The sequence below is a fragment of the Vulpes lagopus genome, chromosome 6, assembly GCF_018345385.1.
Source record: "Vulpes lagopus strain Blue_001 chromosome 6, ASM1834538v1, whole genome shotgun sequence".
Taxonomy (NCBI): Eukaryota; Metazoa; Chordata; class Mammalia; order Carnivora; family Canidae; genus Vulpes; species Vulpes lagopus.
Genome location: NC_054829.1, coordinates 36810774 through 36838148, shown reverse-complemented (window position 1 = coordinate 36838148; position 27375 = coordinate 36810774). Strand labels below are relative to the sequence as shown.

General features: G+C 35.9%; 1 protein-coding gene across 1 annotated transcript; it reads left to right on the top strand.

Annotated features, from left to right (window-relative positions):
- The first annotated feature begins 28 nt into the window (after window positions 1–28).
- SNAPC1 (small nuclear RNA activating complex polypeptide 1) lies at window positions 29–27375 on the top strand. Its single transcript, XM_041760231.1, has 10 exons — window positions 29–239; window positions 2801–2960; window positions 3111–3251; window positions 3998–4102; window positions 8779–8937; window positions 11305–11373; window positions 12099–12161; window positions 15662–15812; window positions 21838–21936; window positions 24878–27375. The coding sequence occupies exons 1-10, from the start codon at window positions 112–114 to the stop codon at window positions 24928–24930; spliced, it is 1128 nt and encodes a 375-aa protein (XP_041616165.1). The 5' UTR covers window positions 29–111; the 3' UTR covers window positions 24931–27375.

Genomic DNA, 27375 nt, shown 5'->3' with positions numbered 1-27375 from the left:
ATACGTCACGGAGCGTAAGTGCGTCCTGTTGTAGGGGGCGGGACGTCCGGTTGCGGTTTCCTCGGCGGCAGCCGCGGGGTAGTTCGCTTTGGGCTTGCGGCCGTCGCAGGCATGGGGACGTCTCCCGGCCTGCAAACGGACTGCGAGGCGCTGCTCAGCCGCTTCCAGGAGACGGATAGCGTGCGATTCGAGGACTTCACGGAGCTCTGGAGGAGCATGAAGTTCGGGACCATCTTCTGGTGCGTGTTTCTAGTCCGCCGCCCGCCTCTCTCCCAGGTCGGAGGCGGCGTAGGACGCCACTTTGTTCTCCGAGGCATCGCTGGATCTGGGAAGGGCTGAGAAAGGCGGCAGTGTCCGAATGCTGCCGCCAGCTCCCCTGGGCCTCATTCCTGGGCGCTTGGATTGGTTTCGACTGCATCGTTTTGCGGCTTCTTGACGAGTTTGTACTTCTGCGTGGCCGCCTTTCGAAACCCTTCCCTCCATCTCCTTCTGCCTCACCGTGGCCTAAGCCCCTCGTCATTTGCCCTCTTCCACCGTTGTTCCCTAGAACCCCATGTTCAACAACAAACACCTGAGTAAGAACAAATCCCAGCACGACTGAATTCATTTCTCACAGAATAACGGAAGTTGTCTTTCTAAAGTGCAAATGAGATCCAGTCACACCCCCTGCTTACCACTCCAGTGATTTCCATTGCCCTTAGGGTAAAGAAAGCTCAGATTCCCTAATATGCCTGACGGGCCTCGGTTCGTCTCTGCAGCTTTATCTGCCATTCGCCTCCTTGCACTCACTTGCTCCATTCTGCCTGTGGCCCTTTTTGGCGTTTCCAAAGCCTGGAGCTTTCCCCCAGCTCCTGCCAGTCCACCTTTTTCTTCACTCAGATTTAAGCTCAAGTGACAGTTCTTTAGGGAAGCCTTCCTTTGCCCTTCTAGGGTAAGGTAAGTAAGGCATTCATACTCTTTTTCCTAGAGCACTCTGTTATCTCTTGACTTACTACAGGTTATTGTGTGTTAAGTTCAGATTACTGAGCCCCACTGATTTTTTTTTTTTTTTTTTTAGATTGTATTTATTTATTCATGAGAGACACTGAGAGGCAGGCTCCACGCAGGGAGCCTGACATGGGACTCCATCTCGGGTCTCCAGGGTCACACCCTGGGCTGAAGGCGGCGCTAAACCGCTGAGCCACCTGGGCTGCCCCTGATTTTTAGTCAGAGTCCAACAGAGTAACTTCTTTGGTCAAGTTACTTGCCTGAGCTTCTGTATCTGTAGAATGGAGATAGTGATAATACTTCATATCATAGTTCTGAGGATTAAATGAGATAAAATATGTTGAGGGCACTCTAAATGCTCCATAAATACTCCTCATTATTATTACTGCTTTAAAATTTTCCCTTCACTAGATAGAGCTCTGTGAGGACAATGACTGGATGAATTTAGTATCCTTTAGCATAATATATATGATATTGGAAAAGCTAAATAATTGGCTGAATGAGTCCTTGTGATTAAAACTCTGTTTTCCTGGATAAAAAATAAAAGTTTTCTTTTTTTTTTCCCTCAATGTAATAATTACTTACGTAGTTTGTCCATTGCATGATTTGGAGGATAGAGAGCTATTTGTTGTATAGTCAATGAAAGGAAAGGAACTAATTTTTTTTTAAGAGTTTATTTTTTTATGAGAGAAGGAGAGCATAAGCTGGGGACAGGGAGAAGAGGCTTGCTGATGAACGGGGAGCCCGATGTGGGGCCCTGTCTCAGGACCCCAGGATCATGACCTGAGCCGAAGGCAGACCCTTCACCGACTGACTGAGCCACCCAAGTGTCCTGGAAAGGAACTAATTTTTTAATGGCTACTAAATGTAATGTGTTTATAGCTTAATGTATTTAATTCAGAGAACAACTCTGAAAAGCAAGTATATAATTATCGTTGTTTTATAGATGGGGAAATTGAGGTTTAAGGAGGTTAAGTCCATGATCATAAACCTAGTAGGTGGTAGAGCAGATAATGAAACCTGTTATGTCTGCTGGTATCCAAAACCCATGGTCTTTAAGTGCATCTCCCTTGAAAAGTGGCAGTTAAGGAAAATTTTGCTGGAGTTACCTCAATATTTAGCTAATGGGAAAAACTAGAAATGAGAAAAAGGTAGAGACTACTTGGGAATAGTGATGTTATTTATTTAGAAATCGCTTTGGTTGCTAAAACTACAGTAAGTATTCTGCATTTTTTAAGCATATTTATTATTTGAATAGCCCAGGCTTTGGGAGTATAGGGGAGTCTGCTTTCCTACCCTGTTCTTTCTTTACTTTGGTGAGCTTTACCCAGTGGAATTGGGAGGAAGGCATGGGTTACTTTGTATTGTGGTTTTCTAACTTTTTCATCTAGGTGTCTCAAGGACAAATGAGGCGTAGTGTGAATCCCTGAGAGCATTGGGGAAAATCTCCGTTATATATTAAAATGCATGTAATTTTTGTATTTTATTCTGTATTATAACCATGATTATTTTAATATTTTAAATGCTTAAAATTCTTAACCAGGAATAATCTGTGACCCCTCCTCTTTTGCTCCCCAATTCAGCAAGTAAAATTGATGCTTTAGGAATATGTATCTTGTTTACCTAGTGTATGCCTGTGCCTCAGGATAATAAGCACAGCAGAAAATTAGGTCTTTGTGCTTGATCATGAAAGGATCAGATGTAGGATACCCACCCCTTCAGTTTCTAGCAGCTGCTAGAATATACCTCTTTTAAATTTTGTTCATTACGTATTTACTTAAGAGTCATAATATATTTTCTCTTTGTTTTCTAGTGGTAGAATGAGAAATTTAGAAAAGAACATGTTTACAAAAGAAGCATTAGCTTTGGCTTGGCAATATTTTTTACCTCCATACACCTTCCAGATCAGAGTTGGTGCTTTGTATCTGCTATATGGATTATATAACACCCAACTGTGTCAACCAAAACAAAAGGTAATACTTGTTTTCCCTCAGCAAAATAGGAAATTGGTAAAGTATTTTTATAACAAACTGATATTAATAGGAATGCCAGTGTTTCAAAATTATAATATATTTGTGAAAAAAGATTTACCTTTAATAACAACGTTTTTACTCTTGTTGTAGATTAGAGTTGCCCTAAAGGATTGGGATGAAGTTTTAAAATTTCAGCAAGATTTGATAAATGCACAACATTTTGATGCAGCTTATATTTTTAGGAAACTACGACTAGACAAAGCATTTCATTTTACGGCAATGCCCAAATTGGTATGTTATCTAAAATAGATTGTTTTTCAAAATGAGAGATTATGCTTCATTGTTCATAAAGTACCTCAGTCTCCATATTTTGGAAAAGATATATGTAATTTCCAATACTTGTAGAAAGTTTCTTAAAAATAGGAGAAAATGCTTTCTGATTATTTTTTTTTTTTGAAAACAAAAATTCAGTCTCCTTTTCAATGCAGTGAGTTTTTAAATGCTGTCTATTAAATTGTTAGAAAAGGAAATTAGTTTTGGCATCTGCCATTTGCTTATTTCTTTATTCAGAGAACAGGTTACTGAAAGAGGACCAAAGAATTTTAATATTAGTTGGTGAAAAGTTGAAACTTCCACTAATAAAATATATTTCTTCAATCATGACAGTTGAGACACTAGATTGAAAGAGCACTAAAGTCCTAAGTCTGCTTCTGACATCAGCTGGCAAATCATGTAACTTGTCTGAAGATCATATGAATTTATAAGTACATGGCATGGCATCTTAAAAGTTGTTTTATTTATTTATTTTTTAAGATTTTATTTATTTACTCATGAGAGACAGAGACATAGGCAGAGGAAGAAGCAGGCTCCATGCAGGAAGCCTAATGTGGGACTTGATCCCGGGACCCCAGGATCATGCCCTGGGCTGAGAGCAGGCACCAAACCACTGAGCCATCCAGGGATCCTCTTAAAAGTTGTTTTAAAAGTCTAATAGTCTTTGGAAAATAGTTATCTAAGAAATATTCATTATCATATAGCTATCATATAGGATGAAGAAGAAAATTCAACGAGCTGAAGTTACAGAAGAATTTAAGGACCCAAATGATCGTGTAATGAAACTTATCACTTCTGATGTATTAGAGGTAAATTTGGTTTTTTTGCTCTTCAAATATTAGAAAAAAATTGTTTTGTTTTTAACTATATATTGAAGTTGTACCTTCATCTGTGGGATACTGGAATTTTTTCCAATGAATTTAACCAATCAGAGAATGCTTATTGTTATTCCAAAGTATCAGAAATAATACACCCTAAATATATGAAAATTTATGGAATAAATCTGGAACCTCAGAAGCAAAAAGATGTAGAAGACTGTAATTGGACTTAGGATATTTAGATTCAAATACTGAAACCACCATTTGTATTTGACTTTAGATAGGCCATAAAACAAGAATTAAAGGGACTTTGTTTTTATTTTTATTTTTTAACATTACGTATTCATTTCCTATTCCTTTTTATAATGTCTATTTAAAAACCCATTGAGAGCAATGAGGCTATTCTTTTTTTTTTTTTTTTTAAGATTTTATTTATTCATGAGAGACACACACAGAGAGAGAGAGAGAGAGAGAGAGAAAGGCAGAGACATAGGCAGAGGGAGAAGCAGGCTCCATGCAGGGAGCCTGACGTGGGACTCCATCCTGAGTCTCCAGGATCAGGCCCTGGGCTAAAGGCAGCACTAAACCACCCGGGCTGCCCCAATGTTGCTATTCTTCTTCTTTTTTTTTTTTTTTTTTTTAAGATTTTAAAACATTTATTTATTCATGATAGAGAGAGAGAGAGGCAGAGACACAGGCAGAGGGAGAAGCAGGCTCCTTGCCAGGAGCCCGACATGGGACTCGATTCCAGGACCCCAGAATCACGCCCTGGGCCAAAGGCAGGTGCTAAACCGCTGAGCCACCCAGGAATCCCCCAATGATGCTATTCTGATAAAAATTTAAAGTCAAGAATTATGGATAAGAGGCACAGTCATAAAGTAGCTTTACCAACTAATGTATTTTGGTATTTTATTTCATTTGTTTAGTATTGAGAAAAAAAATCTTTCACATGGATCAGTAGTAAGACTCACAGAATTTTACATGCATAGAAAAGCACTGCCCTGAAAAACAAAACCCACTACAGGACTATAGCCTTAGTAATCCATGATATATTAACATTTCAAAAGAATGGATTCATTCATATTTATAAAGAGAGAGAGTTCTCATGAGAGAGTGAGTCTAACCAGATGGGAGCCTTGGTCAGATTTTTTAATCTCTTTGAGCCTTAGTTTCCCTGTCTTTAATATTAGGATTACCATCCTCATTTCATCCAATTATGAAAATTGAAACTGGATTATGCCCGAGTAATGCTGAGGATGGTATGTGGCACATAGTAGACTCCTGATAAGTGTTACTCCTTTTTTTTCCCCTCAACTATTCAATCTTCCTATATAAGGAGTAAAAGAGGGATCAGATCTTTGATTTGCTCAAATGTTTCTCTGTGTTGTAGATGCTACCATATTCTGATAGCTTTAGCCTGTCAGATATCACGTATGATTTGTAATTAAGGTAGTAAATCAATTTTTAAAAAAACTTGAGAGAGAGAGAGGGAATGAGTGTATGTGTGAGAGCTGGGGAAGGGGCAGAGGGAGAAAGAATCTCAAGCAGACTCCCTGCTGAATGTGGAGCAGGATAAGGGGCTCAGTCTCAGGACCCATGAGATCATGACTTGAACTGAAATCAAGAGTCAGACTTTTAACCAACTGAGCCACTGAGGTGCCCCAGCAAATTGATTTTTGAAAGTACTCTGGGTGTGTTTTGTAAAATAACTATTTTAAAGCAAGAATTGTTAATTTGGAATCCATGGATGACCTTCAGATGGTCCATGTATCCTTTTTTCCCCTACGTTGTATAATAAACTGTCATATATATGGACACTTGGTTAGGTTGAGATATCCTAACTGTCTTCAGATTCTCAAAGGTGTTCATGCCCCCTGCCCCAAAAGATAAGAATTACTGCATTAGAAGGAAGCTATTTTGCAGGAGCTTAATAAGATGTTTTGTGTAGATTCTTTTATTCCTTATAATATCCCTGCCAAATAGGTGTTTTAAACAATTTTTAATTATTTGTTAAACTTCAAATTTTTAGTTAGGTTTAGGGTAAGGAGTCAGTTAGGAGAGGTTGTTTGGAAGGAGGAGGAGAAGGGTTCTTGCTCTAGAGGAGGTGGGCAGGTCTAGGATGGAAGCCCAGGGGAAAGACTAGCATTGAGCAGGAGAAGCCTGATTCTTTTTTTTTTTTTTTTTTTTTTTTTTTTTTTTAGCCTGATTCTTTTCAAACTTGAGGAAAGAAGGTGAAAGTGGATTCATATGATTTGTTGTGAAGAAGAGAAGTAGAAGGCAAACAGATTGAATAGTCTGAACTTTAAGAGAGGGCCATTGGGAGTTCAAGGAATTGAGAATAGAGAGTTTGGAATAGTTATTGGGAAGAACAGAAGGTTTGGGGATACCAGAAAGAATTTGCCAAGAAGTACTGAGGTTAACCATAAAAAGGGAGAGGCAGAGGATGTTTTAGAACAGCAAGATGTTGCATTATTCTTATTCCTATTCTTCTAATGAAAAGGAGGATTTGAATCCAATTGGTTGTAATTTTTGGTCATGGACTAATAGGGTGGTAGAATGTTAACTTTTTCCAACACACCTTCTTAAACGTGCTTTTTGATTTTAACTTCTTTTACTCTTAAGAATTAAAGGTTCTGAAGGTGCTGAATTAAAGGTTCCTCTGTTAAAAAAAAAAAATTGTTTATGTCAGCAAATAGGTATGGAAGATTTTAGAGAACAGAGCTGAGGTGATGCACAATGGCATATCCTATTAGGGTGATTGAGGAAGAGGGTCAGAAGGGCCAAGCTAGGAGCTTCTGTATAAAGTCATCCTGATTTTATCTAGGGTTTTTGGCTTGCCACTGATCTGCTTTGAGAGCCTTATCCCTCAATACCTCAGTTGACTGTCCTGTCCTAGCATAGTCTTTGACCCATTCTTACTGTTAATCCTTACATTTAATACTTCTCTACTTTCCTTCTACTGCCTGCAAATGCTATTAAGTTTGCCTATCAGTGACCTGTATTTTTGTCATCATTCTGCCACTTCTAGCTTTGTGGTTAAAAGGAATAATAAAATGAAAAGAATAGGACCAGAACTTGATTTTTGTTGAATCACTATATTGTACAGCTGAAACTAATATAACTGTATGTTAACTATAATGGAATTTTTAAAAATGAAATTAATATAACTATGTTAATTATAATGGAATTTTTTAAAAAAAAGTATATGGGGAAAAAGAAACTTTTGACTATTAATTTTAACTCTGCTACTTAAATATGACCTTGAACCAGTCATTTCATTTCTGAGTCTTTCTTTATACAATTATAATGATGGCTGTTATATGTTGAGTTTTCAGCATGTTCAGGAACTATGTTAGATGCTTTATGTTGTTATCTTACTGATAATAACCCTGTAAAGGAGGTAGTGTTATCCTAATTTTAAAAACAAGGAAACTGAGGTTCAGAGAAGTTAAGTAATTTGCATGCTGCAAGGTGTAGACTAGATTTGACTGTCCAAGGCTGTAAAGCTCTGAAGTTCATTGTTTTATTTCTTAATCCTTTACCTTTGTATAGTGCTTTACATTTTATAGAACACTCCCACTTGTAAAAGCTCACTTGATACTTTTATACTGGATTAGATGGCATCGCTTAATTTTGTACAGATGTGGAATGTGATTCTCAGATTGAGGTATTTGCTCAAAGCCACAGTTTGGCAAGTGACAGAACTCAGGCTCAAAACCAGGTCCAGCGTAGTGATCTTTTCCCTATATTCTTCTGCATGTACTATATGGGATATAGTACACTATAAGCTGTAAAAAGTTAGAGGCTCCCCATGTCTAGACACTGTTCTCCTTTGAATATCATGCATATGTGAGCACTCACCACTATCCAGCAGTTTATGATTGCTTGAACAGATATCTATCAATTCCATCAAAACCTACTGGAAATGAATGGAGTAGCCTAACTAGGGATGATTCAAACGTTGGAGAGATCATCTATGATGGAAGTGACAATAGTTCTCTGCTGGTCTTTGTGCTAAGTCTCAATACTGGTTTTATCTGTTTTCCAAAGTCTGCCTATAATGTGTTATCTCTCTCCTTACCTCATAGACCTACCCATTTGGCTGGAGGTTTCTGGGGAATAAACGTCTAAGTGATAAGTGATTCCTCAAATATTGTTACACATTGCCTTCTATTTCTTTTAATCCCGGATCTTACTAGTGAAAAAATAATGAAGCTTACAGGCACATAGGCTTTGAGATTTGTGAAAGTCAGCACATCTCGGTGGAGGATTGGGTGAGAGTCATTACATAGGAATTTATGGCTGAAAATAAAGAATTGTGTAAATATCCTTGAAATGATAATATAAAATTTAAAAAAATACGATCTTGGTTGTCATTAGTGATATTTAATGATGTTATACTGTAAGTTTTGTTATGTCCTATCTTTTCCCCATCTCTCTCCATACAGTGTATATTAATGTTTGTTGAATTAAATTCAGTGAGTCATTATCTCTGGAAAGCAGCTTCTTCATTAATAAAGTTGTACTATTTTGGTTGCATGATTATATTATTTTCAATATATTGTAGCATGTTATTCCTATCAACTTAGTCATTTTATTTTGAGTTGGTTTTGCCTTTAAGTTTCTCCTCAAAAATTGAAATAAAAGACTCATCTTTTCACTTTTAGGAAATGCTGAATGTTCATGATCATTATCAGAACATGAAACATATAATTTCAGGTGATAAATCCAATCCTGACAAAGCCCTCAGCTTGATAAAGGATGATTTTTTTGACAATATTAAGAACATAGTTTTGGAGCATCAGCAGTGGCACAAAGATAGAAAGGTACGTGACTGCTTGTTTGATGCCTCACCATGTATTCACCTGGTACATTCATGGCCGGACATAAGTGAAGAAGTTGAGATGCAGCTTAGTTCAGTGCCTACGTTCTTCTGGAGTTAAGATTTCGAGGGCTTTATTTTCCTAGCTCTGGTGTTGCCAGTTATCAGCTGTGTGATGTTTATTTAACCATACAAACAGATTTCGTATATAATTATATAGTGAAACAATTATTAAAAACAATTCTATAATACATGTTAAGTAATACACTGTATATACACATACACTATATATATGTACATATATATACACACATATACACTATATATTTATATATAATATTGGTGTAACTATAGAGGAATAAGTAATTGTGGTTTTCCAGAGCTTGCACACTGGCAGTCTTTGGGCCAGATCCTACACACAGGTGTGGTTTATTTGACACAATGTTGATCCTAACATTGTTTTATTTTTTAATTTTTAATTTTTTAAGATTTTATTTATTTGAGAGAGAGAGCATCCGCACACAAAAGTGGGGGGAGTGGCAGAGGGAGAGGGAGAAGCAGGCTGCCCGCTGACCTGGGAGCCCGAAGAGATTGATCCCAGGACTGTGAGATCATGTCCTGAGCTGAAGACAGACACTTAACTGACTGAACCACCCAGGCACCCCTAACATTGTTTTAAAAAGTTGAATTAATCACTAGCATTTAAATTTTTATGGACTTCACTTAAAATTTCAGACATCCAACCTCTGTTCTCTAAAACTTCTCTTCAGTGGTTTGGGGGCACCTGGGTAGCTAAGTCAGTTAAATGTCCAACTCTTGATTTTGGCTCAGGTCATGCATGATCTCAGGGTTGTGAGATTGAGCCTTCTGTTGGGCTCTAGGCTAAGCACAGAGTTTGCTTGAGATTCTTTCCCTCTCCTTCTGCCACTGTCCCCATTTCCCCAGTTCACATGCTCTTTCTCTTTCTAAAATAAATACATAAATCTAAAAAAATTTTTTTAAAAGTCAGTGGTTTGGTAACACAGGTCCCATTTTTCTGCATGGCAGCATATGCTAGCCCTGAGTGGTGGCTTCTTCCATTGTAGTACGACATGCTCTACCTGCCTCGGTTTATCCATTTATAAACCTCATCAACATAAATCTTCAATTTAGTTTTCTGATCCAAAAACTGATGCTGGAGCTGCCCATATTCCACAGTAACCTTTTCATGTAGGGAAACTTTCTTACTCTGGAAACCTTAGGGCCAGCCTTGCTAACTTTAACTTTGAAACCACTACTCCATCTTATTTTAGGAAATCCTTTTAGGAAAAAATAAATATAGTATATAAGCAAGTTCTGATGACTTACTGTGTGTCTGGTATTGTGTTAGTATTTTCACAAATGCTAGATCCATATTATTATTTTATGTATTGTCTTTCAGAAAGATTGGCTGCCAGCTTTTGGCTTTTCATTGTATAAAGGGAGCTGGCTTAAAAAAAATAATAAAGGGAGCTGGCTCAAAACTTCATTTTACTAAAGATGAAGAAAGTGATGAGATTACAGTCTTGGGAAGAAGGAAATAATTTGCTTGCTCTACCCATATTTATTTTAATGAGAGACAGCACATTTTAGAATGTCTGAATATTTTGTTATAAATGGGTTACACAAATGACCTAGGCTATTCGTGTAAAACTCTTATTATATTATCTTTTAGTACCTTTATAGTACTTCTTTTTATAGTACTCTCTTTTAATAAACTCTAGTTAGCATTACTAAGACTTTTGAAAACCTGAAGGAAAGGAGAATAAAACAGTTTTTTTTTGTTTTTTTTTTAAGATTTTATTTATTGGGGCAGCCCCTGTGGCTCAGTGGTTTAGCACTGCTTTAACCCTGGGGCATGATCCTGGAAACCCCAGGATCGAGTCCTGCATCAGGCTTCCTGCAGGGAGCTTGCTTCTCCCTCTGCCTGTGTCTCTGCCTCTCTCTCTCTCTCTCTCTGTGTCTCTCATGAATAAATAAATAAAATTCTTTAAAGGAGCCTAATGCGGAACTCGATCTCAGGACCCCAGGATCACAACCTGAACCAAAGGCAGATACTCAACCACTGAGCCACCCAGGCACCTCTTAAACCAGTTTTCTTACTGCTATATGAAATGCATGTTTTCCTTCATTAGGAGGATTTAGGCATTTTATTGATAAATTTTAGAACTATTCTGAAACCTAACCATGATATTAATGTCAGGTGGTGAACCATGCTGTAATAATTTGAAATGATCTTTTAGTTTTGCAATAATTGAAACTAAATGAGTCTCATTGCTATGAAATGATTTGCAATTGATTTTTAGTTAATTCGAATTATAAATGTGCATGTATAACTTTTTTGTTCTTTTAGAATCCACCCTTAAAATCAAAAGTTAAAGATGGAGAAGAAAAGAGAGAAGGAAATTCGCAAGAATCAGAGGTCAGAAAAATTCACTATATGATTGTTTACAGGGCAGTATTTGGGTTAGCTTCTTTCATTTTACATGTGGCTGTGATTCTATATACAAGTATCATGACCCTTGGTCACTTTTGTAACAATTATCTGAGACAGTTCTGAAACATCAGTTCTATGAAGAATTAGTCTGTTTTTTGTTTGTTTGTTTGTTTTACTAGAAACCCTGTGAAAGACACATCAAGTGTAGATTGGGAGTGAGGATGCTAAGTGTTTCTACAGGGAAAGGGAAGCGTAATGGTGGAAGGTGCTCTCAGTCCGTACACAGACAGAGCAGGGTGTTTGCTAAATGTCTTTCCTTCCTGTCTGACTTTGAACCAGTATGGAGCTCTAGCTACAGTTAGTGCTTCCTGCCTCCAGAGTTTTCATCCATCATGGTGGGTGAGACAAGGAGCCATCTTAGGACATAGGCAGATGAGGGAGGAATGGCCCGATCACCAAGGGTTTCATTCATAGTCTCCTTAAATCCTGAATAATAGCAGTCAGTAGCCACGGGGATGGTATTGTGAACCTGCTATGAGAATGTAGTGTGCATGTATGTCTTTGGTCAATGTGTCCAATAAATGCTAATTTCTTTGACCCTACCTTTTGTCTCAGATCTCATTTCTGGTAACAAATACTGGGGAATCTGTAATTTCTTTTAAGGTTTATGTGTGTTGACATTTTCCCCTTCCCGTTTCTTTTTTATCCAGAGATGTGAAAGGGCAGAATCCTTAGCAAGAATAAAATCAAAGGCCTTTTCAGTTGTGGTTCAGGTAAGTTATTTCGTTAGTAAGGTCATTTAGGAATTGACTTGATGCTTTCTTTGACATTATTTTTCATCACACTAATACATGTACATGGTTTAAAAAGTCTAATACTATTATAGAGCTTATATTACCCGGCAGTCTCCTGTTCCACCACTTCCACCCCTGTATTCCTAATCCATCTTCAACTTTTTCTCTTTTAGTTGTCTTTTCTGGTCTTGACCTGGAATTTTGATACTGTTGCTTTTTATTGTCTTCCATCTTTTAGTATTATTTATTTATTTATTTATTTATTTATTTATTTATTTAAGATTTTATTTATTTATTTATTCATGAGAGAGAGAGAGGGAGAGGCACAGGCAGAGGGAGAAGCAGGCTCCATGCAGGGAGCCCGATGCGGGACTCCATCCCGGGCCTCCAGGATCACGCCGTGGGTGGAAGGTGGTGCTAAACCGCTGAGCCACCCAGGGATCCCCACTTTTAGTATTCTTGATTGTGAAAGGTTTTAGGATTTTCTCTCTATCCCTTGAGTTTTGAAATTTCATGATAATGTAATTTGGTATGGGTCTTTTTCCCCATCATTCTTGGCTCTCATGGCAGGTATCCATTTGATCTGATAGCCTTCAGTTCTGAGGAGTTTTTTTAAATAAATAATTGCTTTGGTAGTATTTGCTGCATTTTTTTGCTCCTTCTCTTGAATTTTTATTTTCTTATTTTTCTTTTCTGTTTTCAATCTCTGTTCTCAGGGAGATTGCTTAAACTTTGTCTTCTGAATCATATTGGATTTTTAATTTTTTTTATTGCTAAGTTTTTTTTTTTCCCTTCTCTGAATCTTTTCTTTAAAAAAATGTATTTTGGTGGGCACTTGGGTGGTTCAGTGGTTGAGCATCTGTTTTTGGCTCTCATCATGATCTCAGCATCCTGAGATTGAGTCCCACATCGGGCTCCCAGCATGTAGCCTGCTTCTCCCTCTACCTGTGTCTCTGCCTCTCTCTGTGTGTCTCTCATGAATAAATAAATAAAAGCTCTTAAAAAATGTATTTTTTTATGTAATATCTTTATCTTTTATCTCCTTGAGGATGTTAATTACAGTGTTTTGTAGATTATCCCTTTTCCTCCAGAGTTCCTGTTTTTATTTTTGATCTCTTTCATTTTGGTGGCATTTTTAAAATGTTTGAAGAGCCTCAGATCACATTTAAGAGTGGTCATGTGGAGATAAGACTTTTTAACATCAGTGTTTCTTTTTGTTGGATCTTGTCATTTTTACCAGACAGCAACCTTCCATTCCCTTGTCGGGAGGAGGGAAGGGTAAGTAAGCCCAGCTACCAATATTTTGGGAGCCTACAGAGAAAATCAAGAGGTATACCATTCCTCATGCAGGTTTCACTTAACTTCCCTATTATCAGTAAAGGCTGGCACCTTCTCTGGGTTAGCCTCTCCAGAGAGCAAGCCCTCCAGTTTTCTTTTTCAATTTATTTATTCATAGAGACACAGAGAGAGTCAGAGACATAGGCAGAGGGAGAAGCAGGCCCCATGCAGAGAGCCTGATGTGGGACTCAATCCCAGGTCTCCAGGATCACACCCTGGGCTGCAGGCGGCACTAAACCGCTGCGCCACCAGGGCTACCCCAAGCCTCCAGTTTTCTATAGGAGGTCAGTTGACTTTGGGAAATGGGACACTATTGATTTTGTAGATTTTCAGCATATCTCTCATTTTTTAGACCCATTTCTGATGACTCTCATTTCTGATCCACTTGGATTAGCTTGCTTTATAGTAACTTTCTCGGTACAGGCAATTAGATTTTAGAGTTCTTGATTCTGTTACGTCAGCTATCGTTCACTGTTCCTACTACTAAATTTTTTTAGCAGCTGTGTTTTCTATTGTGAGTTTATTCATTTTTATTTTCTTACACTCATTTTAGTGGGATTTCAGGAGGAAGCTCTGATAAATTTATATATTTAATCCCATATTTTTTCTTGGATTATTTTCATGAGTATAAGAGTGTCTTTATCCTGTGGAAATTACTATCATTTTCTAGTTGTAGAAATGAGAAGGAATAAATAAAAAAATTAAAAATGATTATAGTTTAGTTAAGTACTACATATTTGCTATCCCACAGTAAATTGAGTATAAAATATTGAATGAAAGCCCTAAGGATAGTAAATTAATTAATCCAAATTGTTTTAAACCAGAACTATTCCATGGTATATAGTACTAATTAATGTTTAATGTGTTATCTTTTTTTTTTTTTTAAAGATTTTTTTATTTATTTATTCATGAGAGAGACAGAGAGAGAGGCAGAGGCAGAGACACAGGCAGAGGGAGAAGCAGGCTCCATCCAGGGAGCCTGACATGGGACTCGATCCTGGGTCTCCAGGATCACACCCTGGGCTGCAGGTGGTGCTAAACCGTTGAGCCAGTGGGGCTGCCCCTTTAATGTGTTATCTTAAGATATAAAATACTTTATAAAAGTTATTAAGAATTATGGGATCCCTGGGTGGCGCAGCGGTTTGGCGCCTGCCTTTGGCCCAGCGCGCAATCCTGGAGACCCAGGATCGAATCCCACATCAGGCTCCCGGTGCATGGAGCCTGCTTCTCCTTCTGCCTGTGTCTCTGCCTCTCTCTCTCTGTGACTATCATAATTAAATTAAAAAAAAAATTAAAAAAAAAAAAAAAAAAAAGAATTAAATTGTAATTCCCACAAAGTGTTTTATAACAATAAGAGTGTGTCATAGCATAGCTGCAGGTTTTTTCTTTATTGAGGTACAATTAACATAATGAGTTATAATTTTAAATATCTGTTAATACCTGGACTATGTATGTCACATTAGCTGAAAACTCCTATAAGGACTCTGCTTAAGCAAATAATGGAATTCATTGATAAAACTGAAATGTCCTTGCCCTGTCCCTCCATTTCTAGCTCTTATGTTGCTTTCACTCTCTTCATGTGTTGTCTGATAGCCAGCTTTGCACGTTCCCAGTTCTAGGAAAGGAAGAATTTTCCTTCCTAATAGCTAGACAGAATTCTAAAATTGAGCTGTGATAGAGCTCACATGCCCACTCCTGAACAAATCAGTGGCTGTGGTGATGTGAAACTTCTGACTAGATCAGTGGCATATACCTGGAGCCAGGCATAAAGTAGTTCCACTCACAACATGTGGTGGTAACTAGGAACATAAATGTTATTAGAAGAAAGGGAGGATAGGATATTAGGCAGTAAGAAACCATACTCATCCTTTACACCTGTTTCCCAACCATGCAACTACAACTACGTTTTAACCCAACAACCATATTTTTTACCCAGTTTGAGTAGATGATGACAGCTGCAGGGAGCCTTTCCTGTTGTAAAGATAAAGAGTATATTTATGCACCAAGTATTAAGCCAGTATAATGGTAAAGTACTTTATGACTTATTTTTCCTCCTTTTTGTATATTTTGCCTTTTCCTAAATTGATCAGTTGGATTCATTTTGTGATTCATTGTGGTTAATTGGATTTCTAACTCTTAAGGCATCCAAGTCAAGAAGGCATCGTCAAGTCAAACTTGACTCTTCTGACTCTGATTCTGCTTCTGGTCAAGGACAAATCAAAGCAACTAGGAAAAAAAGAAACAAAGAAACATTGAAATCAGAAGGAAGGAAGATGCCTTCCAGAAACAGAGGTAACTTTTTAGTCTTTTTGAGACTGCATGAGGGATAATGGATCTTGTTTACAACCTCTTCTCACCGATTTTCCTTTATTAAAAGGGGTTAGGTACTTGTTTGAGAACTTTGTGAAATTTAACATAAAAAATAAATTTTCTTAGATTCTTAGAAACTGACTGCTTTAAGGGACCCCAGGAGTTGACAGATTCATCATTTCAAAGATGATGAAATTTAGGTCCACACAAATTAACTAACTTGTCCAAAAATGAAATAGCTAGTTGTAGAATCATTGTAGAATTATCCAGGGCATACTTTATTAGTACTTTTTATGTGTGAATTAAACTTATGTGTAGAATTAGGTATAAGTAATACATTCTATTAACTGTATACTCTATATAAACTATATTACCTTTTAGCTGTATTAATTAAGCTGTACCTTTTCTTTTAAAATAGTGTTTATAAAATTAACCTTGGTATTTGATTCTTAAAGAAATGACTATATATATTTCAATAGTTTAATTTTTAACAAATTACACAAGTAATATATATTCACCAGACATAAAGTTGGAATCTAATTAGCAGGCTCAGGAGTAAAAAACATTGGAAACATTAGGAAAAATTTAATGCTTGATACAAAACATACTCCCAGCTACTACAGTAGTATATAAAAATATATTATGGCTTTTTAACAATGTTTTCTTTCCTATATTGAGGCAGTGGAAGGAGAATTGAAGTTAAATACCTTTAACATAGTCCAGATATGATGAAGTTCGGTAAGAGGTGCTTGAAGTATACTGAAAATTCAAAGGAGATACCATATTTGTTAAGGACAATCAGGAAATACTTCAAAAGCAGAATTTCTTAGTTTTTTTTTTTTAAGATTTTATTTAATTATTCATGATAGACACACAGAGAGAGGCAGAGACACAGGCAGAGGGAGAGGGAGAGAAGCAGGCTCCATGCAGGGAGTCCGATGCGGGACTCGATCCCAGGTCTCCAGGATCACACCCTGGCCAAAGGCAGCGGCAAACCGCTGGACCACTGGGGCTGCCCTTTTAGCTCTTTTTACAAGATTAGCAGATATTGGGAAGAAAACTGTTAGACCAATCTCACATAAGTATTACTGAAAAAAACTTGTGTTATATATTTTGAAAGAATCCCAGATATAAAACAATTTGATGAATGCATTTTGTTCCAGGATGCAGGGATGGTACAATTAGGAATTTATCAATATAATTTGCCATACAAATAAGCTAAAGGGGAAAATGTGAATTCATTTTAATAGTTACCCAAGAAGACATTTGATAAAAATCTAGCATCCGTTCTTAATTAAAAAAAGAATCCTTTAGATTAGGGGTCAGCAAACCTATTATAGATAGCCAGAGGGTAAATATTTTAGGCTTCATGTGCCATATGATTTCTGTCAAAATTACTCAACTCTGCTATTGTAAAGCAGAGGTACTTTATACTCATACAGTGCAAAATAGCTTCAAAACTGTTTGCAGCACATATAATAATGTTAACATTTCTAATTTTAGGGAAGCTCTTATAAATTAGTAAGAAAAAAAGGCCACCACCCAGTGTAAAAACTCCTTGGCAGGCAATTCACAAAGTGCAGTCAACATGCATATGAAGAGATTTTTAATCTCAAAAGTTAAAGGAATGTAAATTAAAACATGATTTTTATATAATTTATTAGCTTGGCAAAGATTTAGGATAAGTGAATACCCACTGATAGAGTGTAAAGAGGTAAAATCTGAATTTAAGTGGGAGTATAAATTGGCACATCCTTTTTAGACAGCAATTTGGAATCATCTGTCAAAATTTTAAAAGTACGTGCCTTTTAATATAGCAATTCAATTTTGAGGAATTTATCCTTTAAAAGTAACAAAAACACACAAGATATTTATTGCAGGATTGTTTGAAATGGCAAAGACTAAACAAGTCAAATATATAACATTGAAAAATTGGGTACATAAAATTGTCAGCCCATACAAATGGGTATTTTGCAGTTATTAAAAAGCTGGAGAAAGTTCTATATATAGTGACATGAAAATAGATCCAAAATATACCAATGTATTACTTAGTGTATTACTTAGATTGCATTTCTGTTCATAAAAATATCTTAAGGGGTATCTGGGTGGCTCAGTTGGTTGAGTGTCCAACTCTTGGTTTTGTCTTGGGTCATGATTTCAGGGTCATGGGATCCAGTCCCCTGTTAGGCTCTCTGAGCTCAACAAGGAGTCTGCTTGTCCCTCTCCCTCCCACTCTGTCCTGTCCCTCCCCCCTGCTTGCACACACATAATCTCAAATACATACATACATAAAATCTTTTAAGAAATACATATGTAGACATAAACATAATGTTTATCATTAAAGAAATCTAGAAGCATATTAATAGTGGTTAATTCTTAGGGATGGGATCATGAGAAATTTCCAAGTCCATGAATTTCTATAATGTTGTAAATTTTTTGTGATAACTGTATGTTACTTTAGAAATCAGGGAAAAAATCCAAAGTTTTTTTATTTTAATATAATTAAAAATACTTTCACAGACTTTAGACAAATAGAGGGATTGGCATGAAAAAAGCAGGATAGTTGGAAGTATAGTGACTCCCTTCTGCTTGAGAGTATAAAGGATGTGTTGAGGAGCTACTGTTAATGTAGAAAAATATGTCGAGGATTGTATTTCGACAAGCCCTGAAATGTGGAGCCATTAAATTTTGGTAGGCAGAGGGGAGTCATTGAGAATTCTGAGCAAGAAAGTGGTATGATCAGTTTTCTTAGAAAAAAATCAGTCGGGAGTAGTGTGGTTAGGTAGGTGGGGATAAACTGAAAACAGGAACACCAAGTAAAAGGCTGTTTAGGAGTAATGAGTATCTGGCTAGGTGGTTGTAGGAATTGACAAAGAAGAGTGACAGATATGAGAGCCAATGTATATTACCAAATGTAGATGCAATGTAGCTATATGTAACCAAATATAGAGGCTGGTGGAGAGGGACAGGATAAGGATGCTTAATGCCTAAGCAACTGAGGGAATGTTGGTGCCTTTGACAGAAATAAGGATCACAGGATGAAGATTTCATTTGGGATAGAATTTGCCCAAGTTTGCCTTTCCAGGTCCAATTCCTGTAATTGTTGTCTGGCACATAAATAAGTGCTCAGTGTATTGATTGGATTTACTTAAGTTTGTTCTGTTTTTTTTTAACCTAGGTCTGTATTATTTAAGCTTCAGCTGTATGTGTTCCTCATTCCTAGATTATACACATTTCTGGAAGTACATCAGTAATAGTAATGTTGATATGATGGTGAAGAGGGTAGCAGCTGTTATTTCTGTCACACTTAATATCTGCCATGCTTTTTTTTACATGTTCAAGGTTACCTAGCTAATAAATGGAGCTGAGACTCAAATAGCAGTGTGTCTGAATCCAAGCCTGAATCTTTAACTGCTATACTTGTTGTCCCTCAGGTAACTGGAAATGTGAGTCTGGAGCTCAAATTAGACATGCAATTAGTATATTGTATTCCGGCTGCATGTCTAGTAATCATTTGTTACTAGAGATTGAGCAATAGTCTATTAGTTATAATTGTATCCTACTCTGTTAGCTTTGAGCATAGTAAAACGAAGTGCCTGATACCCTCTAGGGAGTTAGTTTTGTAATAATTTAGGTTAATAATTTAAATGTCAAAATTTACTTTTTAGAAGTTTAATTATTCTGGTTAATATCTCTCTAAAACATTCTTCTCTATATATTACTTGTTTTCTACCATGTGTATTTATCATTTTTATAATTAGAAAAATGTTTAAATGTATTTTATTTTCTCCTATTTTCTAGAACAGTGTATCCTAAACATAATTTAATTTTCTCTTTATGAATCAGGGTTATCATCATAAACATATTATGTTACTGGGTTTTATAATGCAATGATCGTATCAAGAAATATCTTGTGTGGAGAAGTGTATACTTATGGCTTCGTGCTGCAGTACTTTGTCAGTTTTTAGGTTTTACTTTTTAAAAAGTTTTTTCTGTTACGTTTATCATGGTAGGTGTCTTCTTTCTGTTATCGTTGTAGCTTATAGCAATTTTTTTGGTCCTTTTGCACCTTAACTGTAATGGTTTCAGAAACTGGTTGGCCCTTCATTTCACTTTTATGTAAAATGAATGTAATCAGGTTCTAGATAAAGGCTTGAACATACTGGTAACTAAAGTTCATGAACCTTATTTAATATGTGGACTTTGAGATAAACATCTGAAGTTTTGTGTGTTTGCTCGGTTTCTGGCTGCAAAATAGATGGGTGAAGCACTGTATTTGTTTTTAAGAGCTCTTAGAAAACACTGATTTTTATTTTATTTTTATTTATTTATTATTATTTTTAAAGGTTTTATTTATTCATGAGAGAGAGAGAGAGAGAGAGAGAGAGAGAGGGGCAGAGACACAGGCAGAGGGAGAAGCAGGCTCCGTGCAGGGAGCCCGACACGGGACTTGATCCTGCGTCCCCAGGATCAGGCCCTGGGCTGAAGGCGGCGCTAAACCACTGAGCCACCTGGGCTGCCCTGATTTTTATTTTTTTAAACAATATAGAAATCCATCTCTTAAAATCGTGATTAATCATCATGTGACTAAATAAGGCTTGTTTCTCAACTCTCCGTGTTAACTCAAAAATCCTTACCTTGATGTGGTTGGATAGATTCTATGAGGTTGTAAATGTGGAGTTAGGGAAAAATCATTAATAATGGGTATGGATGGACATGGCCAGAAGTTAACTTGGGTAGATTGTACTAATTTTGTGAACTGAAAAACTTTACAGGTTCAACTATTAAAAAATAGGTTCAAGTATTAAAAAAATATAATTAGATGTAGAAAGAGATTTCCTAAAACATTATCGATCATCTTAAAAATCATGTAAGTTATTGTAGTTAGTATTTATGATTTGCAAGTAAAGGTAAAATTCTACTTTAATGATTTAATGGGAAACTAGTATTATTTAAAGTTTGAATTATGTTTACGTGGAAGCTTATTGCTACAATTTATTCAACTCCACCTTAGAGCAACCTGTATTTATTCCATAAACTCCATACTCCATTAAGAATCTCATCGTGTTTGTGTTCAGAGCAGAAAATTTTAAACTTATTTTCATTTAATTTCTTGCCTACTGTGCTGACAGGAATGTATTAACGTGTGCTAAATGAAATACTGTGGTATAAAATCATTGAACCCATATTTAATCATTTAATAAATATTTATTCAGGCTCTACTGTATGCCAGGCACTTTTCTAAGTGTTAGGGATACATTGACTTAAACCAAAGTCTGTCTTTGTGAAATTTATATTCTAGTGGGAAGAGGGAGACCATAGAGAAAAAAAATTAACATGTAATAATAGATCAGGTGGTAAAAATATTGTGGAGAAGAATAAGGCAGCATGAGGAATGAAAATATATGTGGGCGTTACTGTTGAGACCTGAAAGTTATGTGCTAAATGAGACCTGATAAGACAGTTGTATTTGATCAATTTGGTTAGGATATTTCTTCGGGCACCAGAAGGTTGATATAGAAAAATACTTTGGAAAATGGTAAGTCAGTGGCAAATTATGACTAGAGAAATCTATCTTGTGGAGCACATGTAGTGAGAAAAGAAAGTACACATTCAAAAACAAGGCTATTACCTTTAAAATTACATTTGTGATTAGTTAATTAAGGTGAATTAAGACACATGATTATTCTCTGTTGTCTGCAGATACAACCTGTGATGTGTGTGATAAAGCTTGAGTAAAATATTCATGTTTGGATGATTTCATTTTTTCTCTTTTCCTCCATTTTCTTTAATGGAAGAATTAGATTTTTTTTTTCAAAGCATAGGTACAAATATAATAATACTTAAAAATAGATATTTATTTTAAAATGCATATTGCTCTTTACCGTTTTAATTTTAGCTTTTAGTTTAATTTTTATGTTCTTGCAATAATGCCATTATTGTGTAAACATTTTTCAAGATTAATCTTTTTGTTTTTATATGAACTCATTTTCCCAACTATTTCCAGATGACATGCAGAATGTACATAAAGAAGATAAATCATTGAGGCTGAGTATGCCTGTAATTACAGAAGAGGAAGAGGACAATGAAAGTTTTAGTGAACCAGGTACAGATGAAATTTTGTCAAACTACTAATGGAAAGTTATGCTTGTAGAGTGAGGTTTAGAACTCTTGAAGAGCATGATGGTTGGCTGTGTGTTCTCGTGATGCTTTTTTCTTTGACACATTGGAGAATTTTAGTATTCAACATGACACTTAAAAGTAAATGTTAATACAATAAGTAAATGGAAAGGAGAAGTAGTGGTCAGTTGAGGTGAGAAGGGAAGGCTAGATAAAATACCATTATTAGTACGTGAATATACCTCATCCTGAGGATGTCTGGAATGTGTTCCTAACAAAGCGTTCACAAAATACAAATTTCTGGATATAACTTTAAGAAGATTCTATTGTTAAAAAAAAAACCAGTTATTTAAAAAATAGTTATTTCAAATTTGAATATAAAATTTTCACCTATGGAATGATGATTGTAACTAAATAGTTATAAATTGCATGATGTAAATTAAAATGACTATATCTGTTAGTGTTATAGTTTTCATAATTTGTAGTGTTTATTAAACAAGCTTAATTAATATTGTCTCTAGTAATAATTAGAGTATTACAGAGAATAAGTTATATTTAGCAGGCTAGGCTTGATAATTGGTAATCCATCAATGATAATGAATACATGTTAAGAATAATGCCTAATGACTTTTCATTTTGGCTTTATATTTATTTAGGCAGGCATTTACTGAGTGCCTATTGTGTTTCAAACACTTAACTATGTACAGGGCTGTAAAGATATATACTACTGGAAAAAAAAAGATACATACTACTGGAATTTTAGAATCATTTTATTTTGATCACAGTTATGGATCTGAGCACAGTGACTGGCCCATAGGGACTTATGTATGTATTTGTTGAATGAATCAGATCAGTCTGTCTCTTCAAGGACCTTAGAGTTTAGTTAGGGAGAAAAACCAACCCAGTTCATTATGGTAGGGAGAAGCAGGGTGTTACAGAAGTATATAGAAAAAGAATAGAAGTATATAAAAAAAGAATAGATACTTACAAGGAAATATTTGTTCCTTTAGAAATGTGAGTGCCTCTGTGATTTGTTAGTATAAGATACTCCTTACAGTCTTATGATGAGTTTCAGATTGTAGATTGGTGGCTTTTCTTGTGAGCAGTTAAACTATATATACAAACCTTTAAGGCTCTTTGCAAGTCCCATTTAAAGTCTGTCAGTTTGTGATTTTTAAAAATTTGGTTAAATTATAATTTAATTAATGCACATGATTGAATTCAAATAATTTAATAATATTCATTATAGGAAATCAGTCTTCTGACTCTGGCTTCCATTTCTTTCTTAATCACTTTGACTCTTTATTATTTTGGTATTTACCTCTGTGTCTCAAAAAAAACCATGTATTTTGTCACTTCTTTATGTTTTATTTTTTTATTTTTTTTTTTTTTAATTTATTTATGATAGTCACAGAGAGAGAGAGAGAGAGGCAGAGACACAGGCTGAGGAAGAAGCAGGCTCCATGCACCGGGAGCCTGATGTGGGATTCGATCCCGGGTCTCCAGGATCGCGCCCTGGGCCAAAGGCAGGCGCCAAACCGTTGCGCCACCCAGGGATCCCACTTCTTTATGTTTTAGTTCTGTGGATTATCTCTTGACTTTACAGTGAGGAAGGCAAGGGTGTAGTTCTCTTTAATACATTCTTCACCTCCCACTTGAGACACATGTATACTTCTCAGGCCCTGGCCTTCCAGTATAATTATTTTAGTTATATTAGTATTCTGCATTTACAAAACATTATTGACAACAGAGCCCTGTAATCTACTATGATTCTTCCTTAATGTGTACATTTGTTTTCCCTAGAGACTGATAACTTTTTGCCTTACTAATTTATTTTTTCTGTAGACTTAACACTAATTTATCCTCAAACTCTTCCTCGATTGAGTAAATCTCCTATTGGGATATTCAAATACAAGAGGAATTTTGTCATTTTCATCTTTTAAAAGAGTCTCTGGCTGACCTCCGACCTGCTTTACTGGATGGTTTGCTCTCTTGGCCTGCTCCACTCCATCCTGGTCACTGCTGTCTTCTAGGGATCTAGAAGATTCCTGGAATCTCTTTTTCTTCTTACCTGTTTTTCCTTTTACTTGTCTTTTCTTGTTCCTTTTCCTATCACTCCTCTTTTGTTTTTCTTTGATGGGGAATATTTTATTTCTTTACATCTTTCATAATTTTCATGTTGTATTATCTTACTATATTTTTTTGTTTTGAATGATTTGTAATTTTTAAGTTCACAACTGTTTCTAGATAAACACGTATTTGGATGTTGGTTGTTGGTTATGGCATCCATTGTCATAGCCAAAAAGATGTATGGTACTAGTGGTTTGGGTTACGTTTTCAGGTTTAACTGAAATGAAATTCAAATCTTAATCACTCTCATTGCATTAGTCTGTATACCTTCCGATCTGGCACACTGGGTCTATGCTAACTGTAGGAATAGTATATCCATATGAAACCACTTCAGAGTAGCTTATTAAGTAGGACTTAGGAAGAAAGAATAGGATCTACTGTAGTAAGTAGTAAGTTTTCAACTGCAGTATCATTTTGAAGAAAAGAATGTATATGTTAGGTTTAGGATTTCTTTTTTTTTTTTTTTTTTTTTTGGTTTAGGATTTCTTGTTGGAATTTTGTTGTGAGAACATTCCAATTAAACAGCTCTGTAGTTTTTTTTTTTTTTAAAGATTTTATTTATTATTTATTCATGAAAGACACAGAGAGAGAGAGGCAGAGACACAGGCAGAGGGAGAAGCAGGCTCCATGCAGGGAGCCTGATGTGGGACTTGATCCCAGGACTCCAGGATCACGCCCTGGGCCAAAGGCAGGCGCTAAACCGCTGAGCCACCCAGGGATTCCCGAGCTCTGTAGTTTAAATGTATGTTACCAGTTATTTTTTAGAACTGACAGACTTCTTAATTTTATGTCTTTAGAGTTCACTGCACCCAAGAGGAGAAGAAAATACAGAACAAAGAACCTGGTATAGAATTCTTAATGTTGACCTTTCTGACAGAAGAAGAGATTTATATTTTGTATATTGAACAGGAAGACTGCCGGTATTAAAAATAATTCTTCTTGGAAACTGTAGGTAATTTCTTTGAAATAGCAATACTGTAACATAGTTCTAGATTTACAAAGAAACAAAAAATCAGAAAGAGGAATTTACTTCAAGATTTAGTTTTAACATTTCCTTTTATGTGCATAAATGGAAATAAAATTTGGATTTAGAATGTAATAGAAATAATCCTGTTATTTGCAGGTTATTGCCATTTCCTGTAATTTTTTGTGATGTGATACTTAGAACAGTTTTGATAATACTATTTAAAGTATATATTCTTAAGGTAGTAATGTTTATGACATGCAAGTGTCTAATTACGTTTACAGTCTGATCATGGATTTGTTTGTTGTATATTAGCCATTTTATATATTGTATGGTTAAGTGCAATATAATTTTTGCTTTATTTGCTCTATTTTTGAACATGTGGTTAATAACATTAATATTTAGGAAGCCCAGTTTCTACTTCTGCAATCAATAAGTATTCTTTGGTGCTTGTTTTAAAGCTCCCTTTGGCCTAACATTTACGTATGTATATATAGATATATGTATGCATGTGTCCATACATATACATATATGATTAGTTCAGTACATTTTTAAAGTACAACATTTAAATACTAATTATTTCTTTAAGATAAAGTACATTTAAATATTATTTCTTTAAAAATTTTTTTTAAAGATTTATTTATTTTTAGAGAGAGCACATGTGTACATGTGCACGCATGTGCAGTGGCTGAGGGAGGAAGAATCCTAAAGCAGACTCGCTGCCAAGCAGGAAAGCCCCATGCAGGGCTCAATCCCATGACCCTGAGATCATGACCTGAGCTGAAATCAAGAGTTGGCCAGGTAACCAACCGAGCTAGCCAGGTACCCCTAAATACTAATAATTTCTAATAAAACCTTAAAGATTGGTAGTGTAAATTCCAGAATGTGTCTATGGTACAGAATAGATGGTACGGAAAAAAATTTCTGTAGCTTTGTGGACGTGCTTCTGTTAATTTCTCATTTAAGACATATGGAAATCACTTAAGTGATCTTTGAATTGTTCCTAATAGCAGCCAACCTCCATACCATGTGGTTGGCTCAGCCTGTCCTACAGTTGATTATACTCCATGTTGTTTTCCAGCATTGTATATTCAGGAATTTGGCAAATGTCCTGTGAGTGAAAATGTGTGGTATCTATAATCCTTTAAAATAAAAATACTAATGCTACCCCAAATGAACTTTCATTTATTAGAATCTGTGCTATCACATTAACTACTAAACAAAATTATTTCCCCTGATTTCAGATGTCTCTGGTAGTGGGATTGGCCTCTTGTGTACGAGGTTATTGGCTAGAACTTGTCTGATCATTAACATTTACAAACATTTTACAGCTAACACAGTGAGTTGCCTTCTGTTTTTTCATAATAGTACTTAAACAAAAGACAAAGTACCATTTCACTTGTACAATGAAGAAATTCTATCCTTAAGATGGTAAGTGCCTTGCCCACATTCACAGAGTTAGTAAGTGATGCATCTGGGATACAAATACAGGGCTCTTGCCTATAATTTCAGTGTCATTTTATATAAGCCAACAGAAATGGAAATCCAAAGGAATACTTCTGACTGCAAGCAGTAAAACCCTATTTTGAAGTGGCCTAAGCAATAAGAAAAGGTGAAAACTAGTGGAGTCTCAGTGCAGAGTGGTGCTCTGGGTTGTAAAGTACGTCAGTTCCATGATGACTTCATATACAGGTTTGGGTCTTCTGGGAGAGCTTTATTTCAGTGTAGGCAACCGTTCACCAGCCAAATTCACAAATGTCAGCCAATGGCCATCCTTGCAGGAAGGCCTTTCTAAGGACTGCAGTCTCAGGCCTACTTTGGTGCCTCTTCTCTGCACAGGTTCATTTCATTTTTCACTATTTTGAACACTGCTGTGTTGATCATTGGGTGTATATTTTGGTTCACTTAGGTTGATATTTCTGTTGGGTAAAGCTATACATGAATTTGCATGTCGGACTATGTGTGTGTATGTATATATACATATAAATGTATATAGAATTTTGTTAATTATTGCCAAAGCAAGCTCCAAAAAGACTGCCAATTTACATTCCCACTAACAGTATTTACGAGGTCTCTCCACATCTCCATTACACTTGTTATCAATCTTTGTAATTTTTGCCAGTTGAACATAGCCTGAATCTTAACAGCAGAAAATGTAGACAGTTAAGAGTAACAAAATTGTACTAAGCAGTTGTGAATTATTACATGGCTACATCTGACACAGTATATGCTTTAGCTGATAGCAAGTTTTTCATGAATATATTATGAAGATAGGGTGTGAATCACTTGATAGATTTGCTTTAAATATGAAATCAAATTTTAAAATAGAAT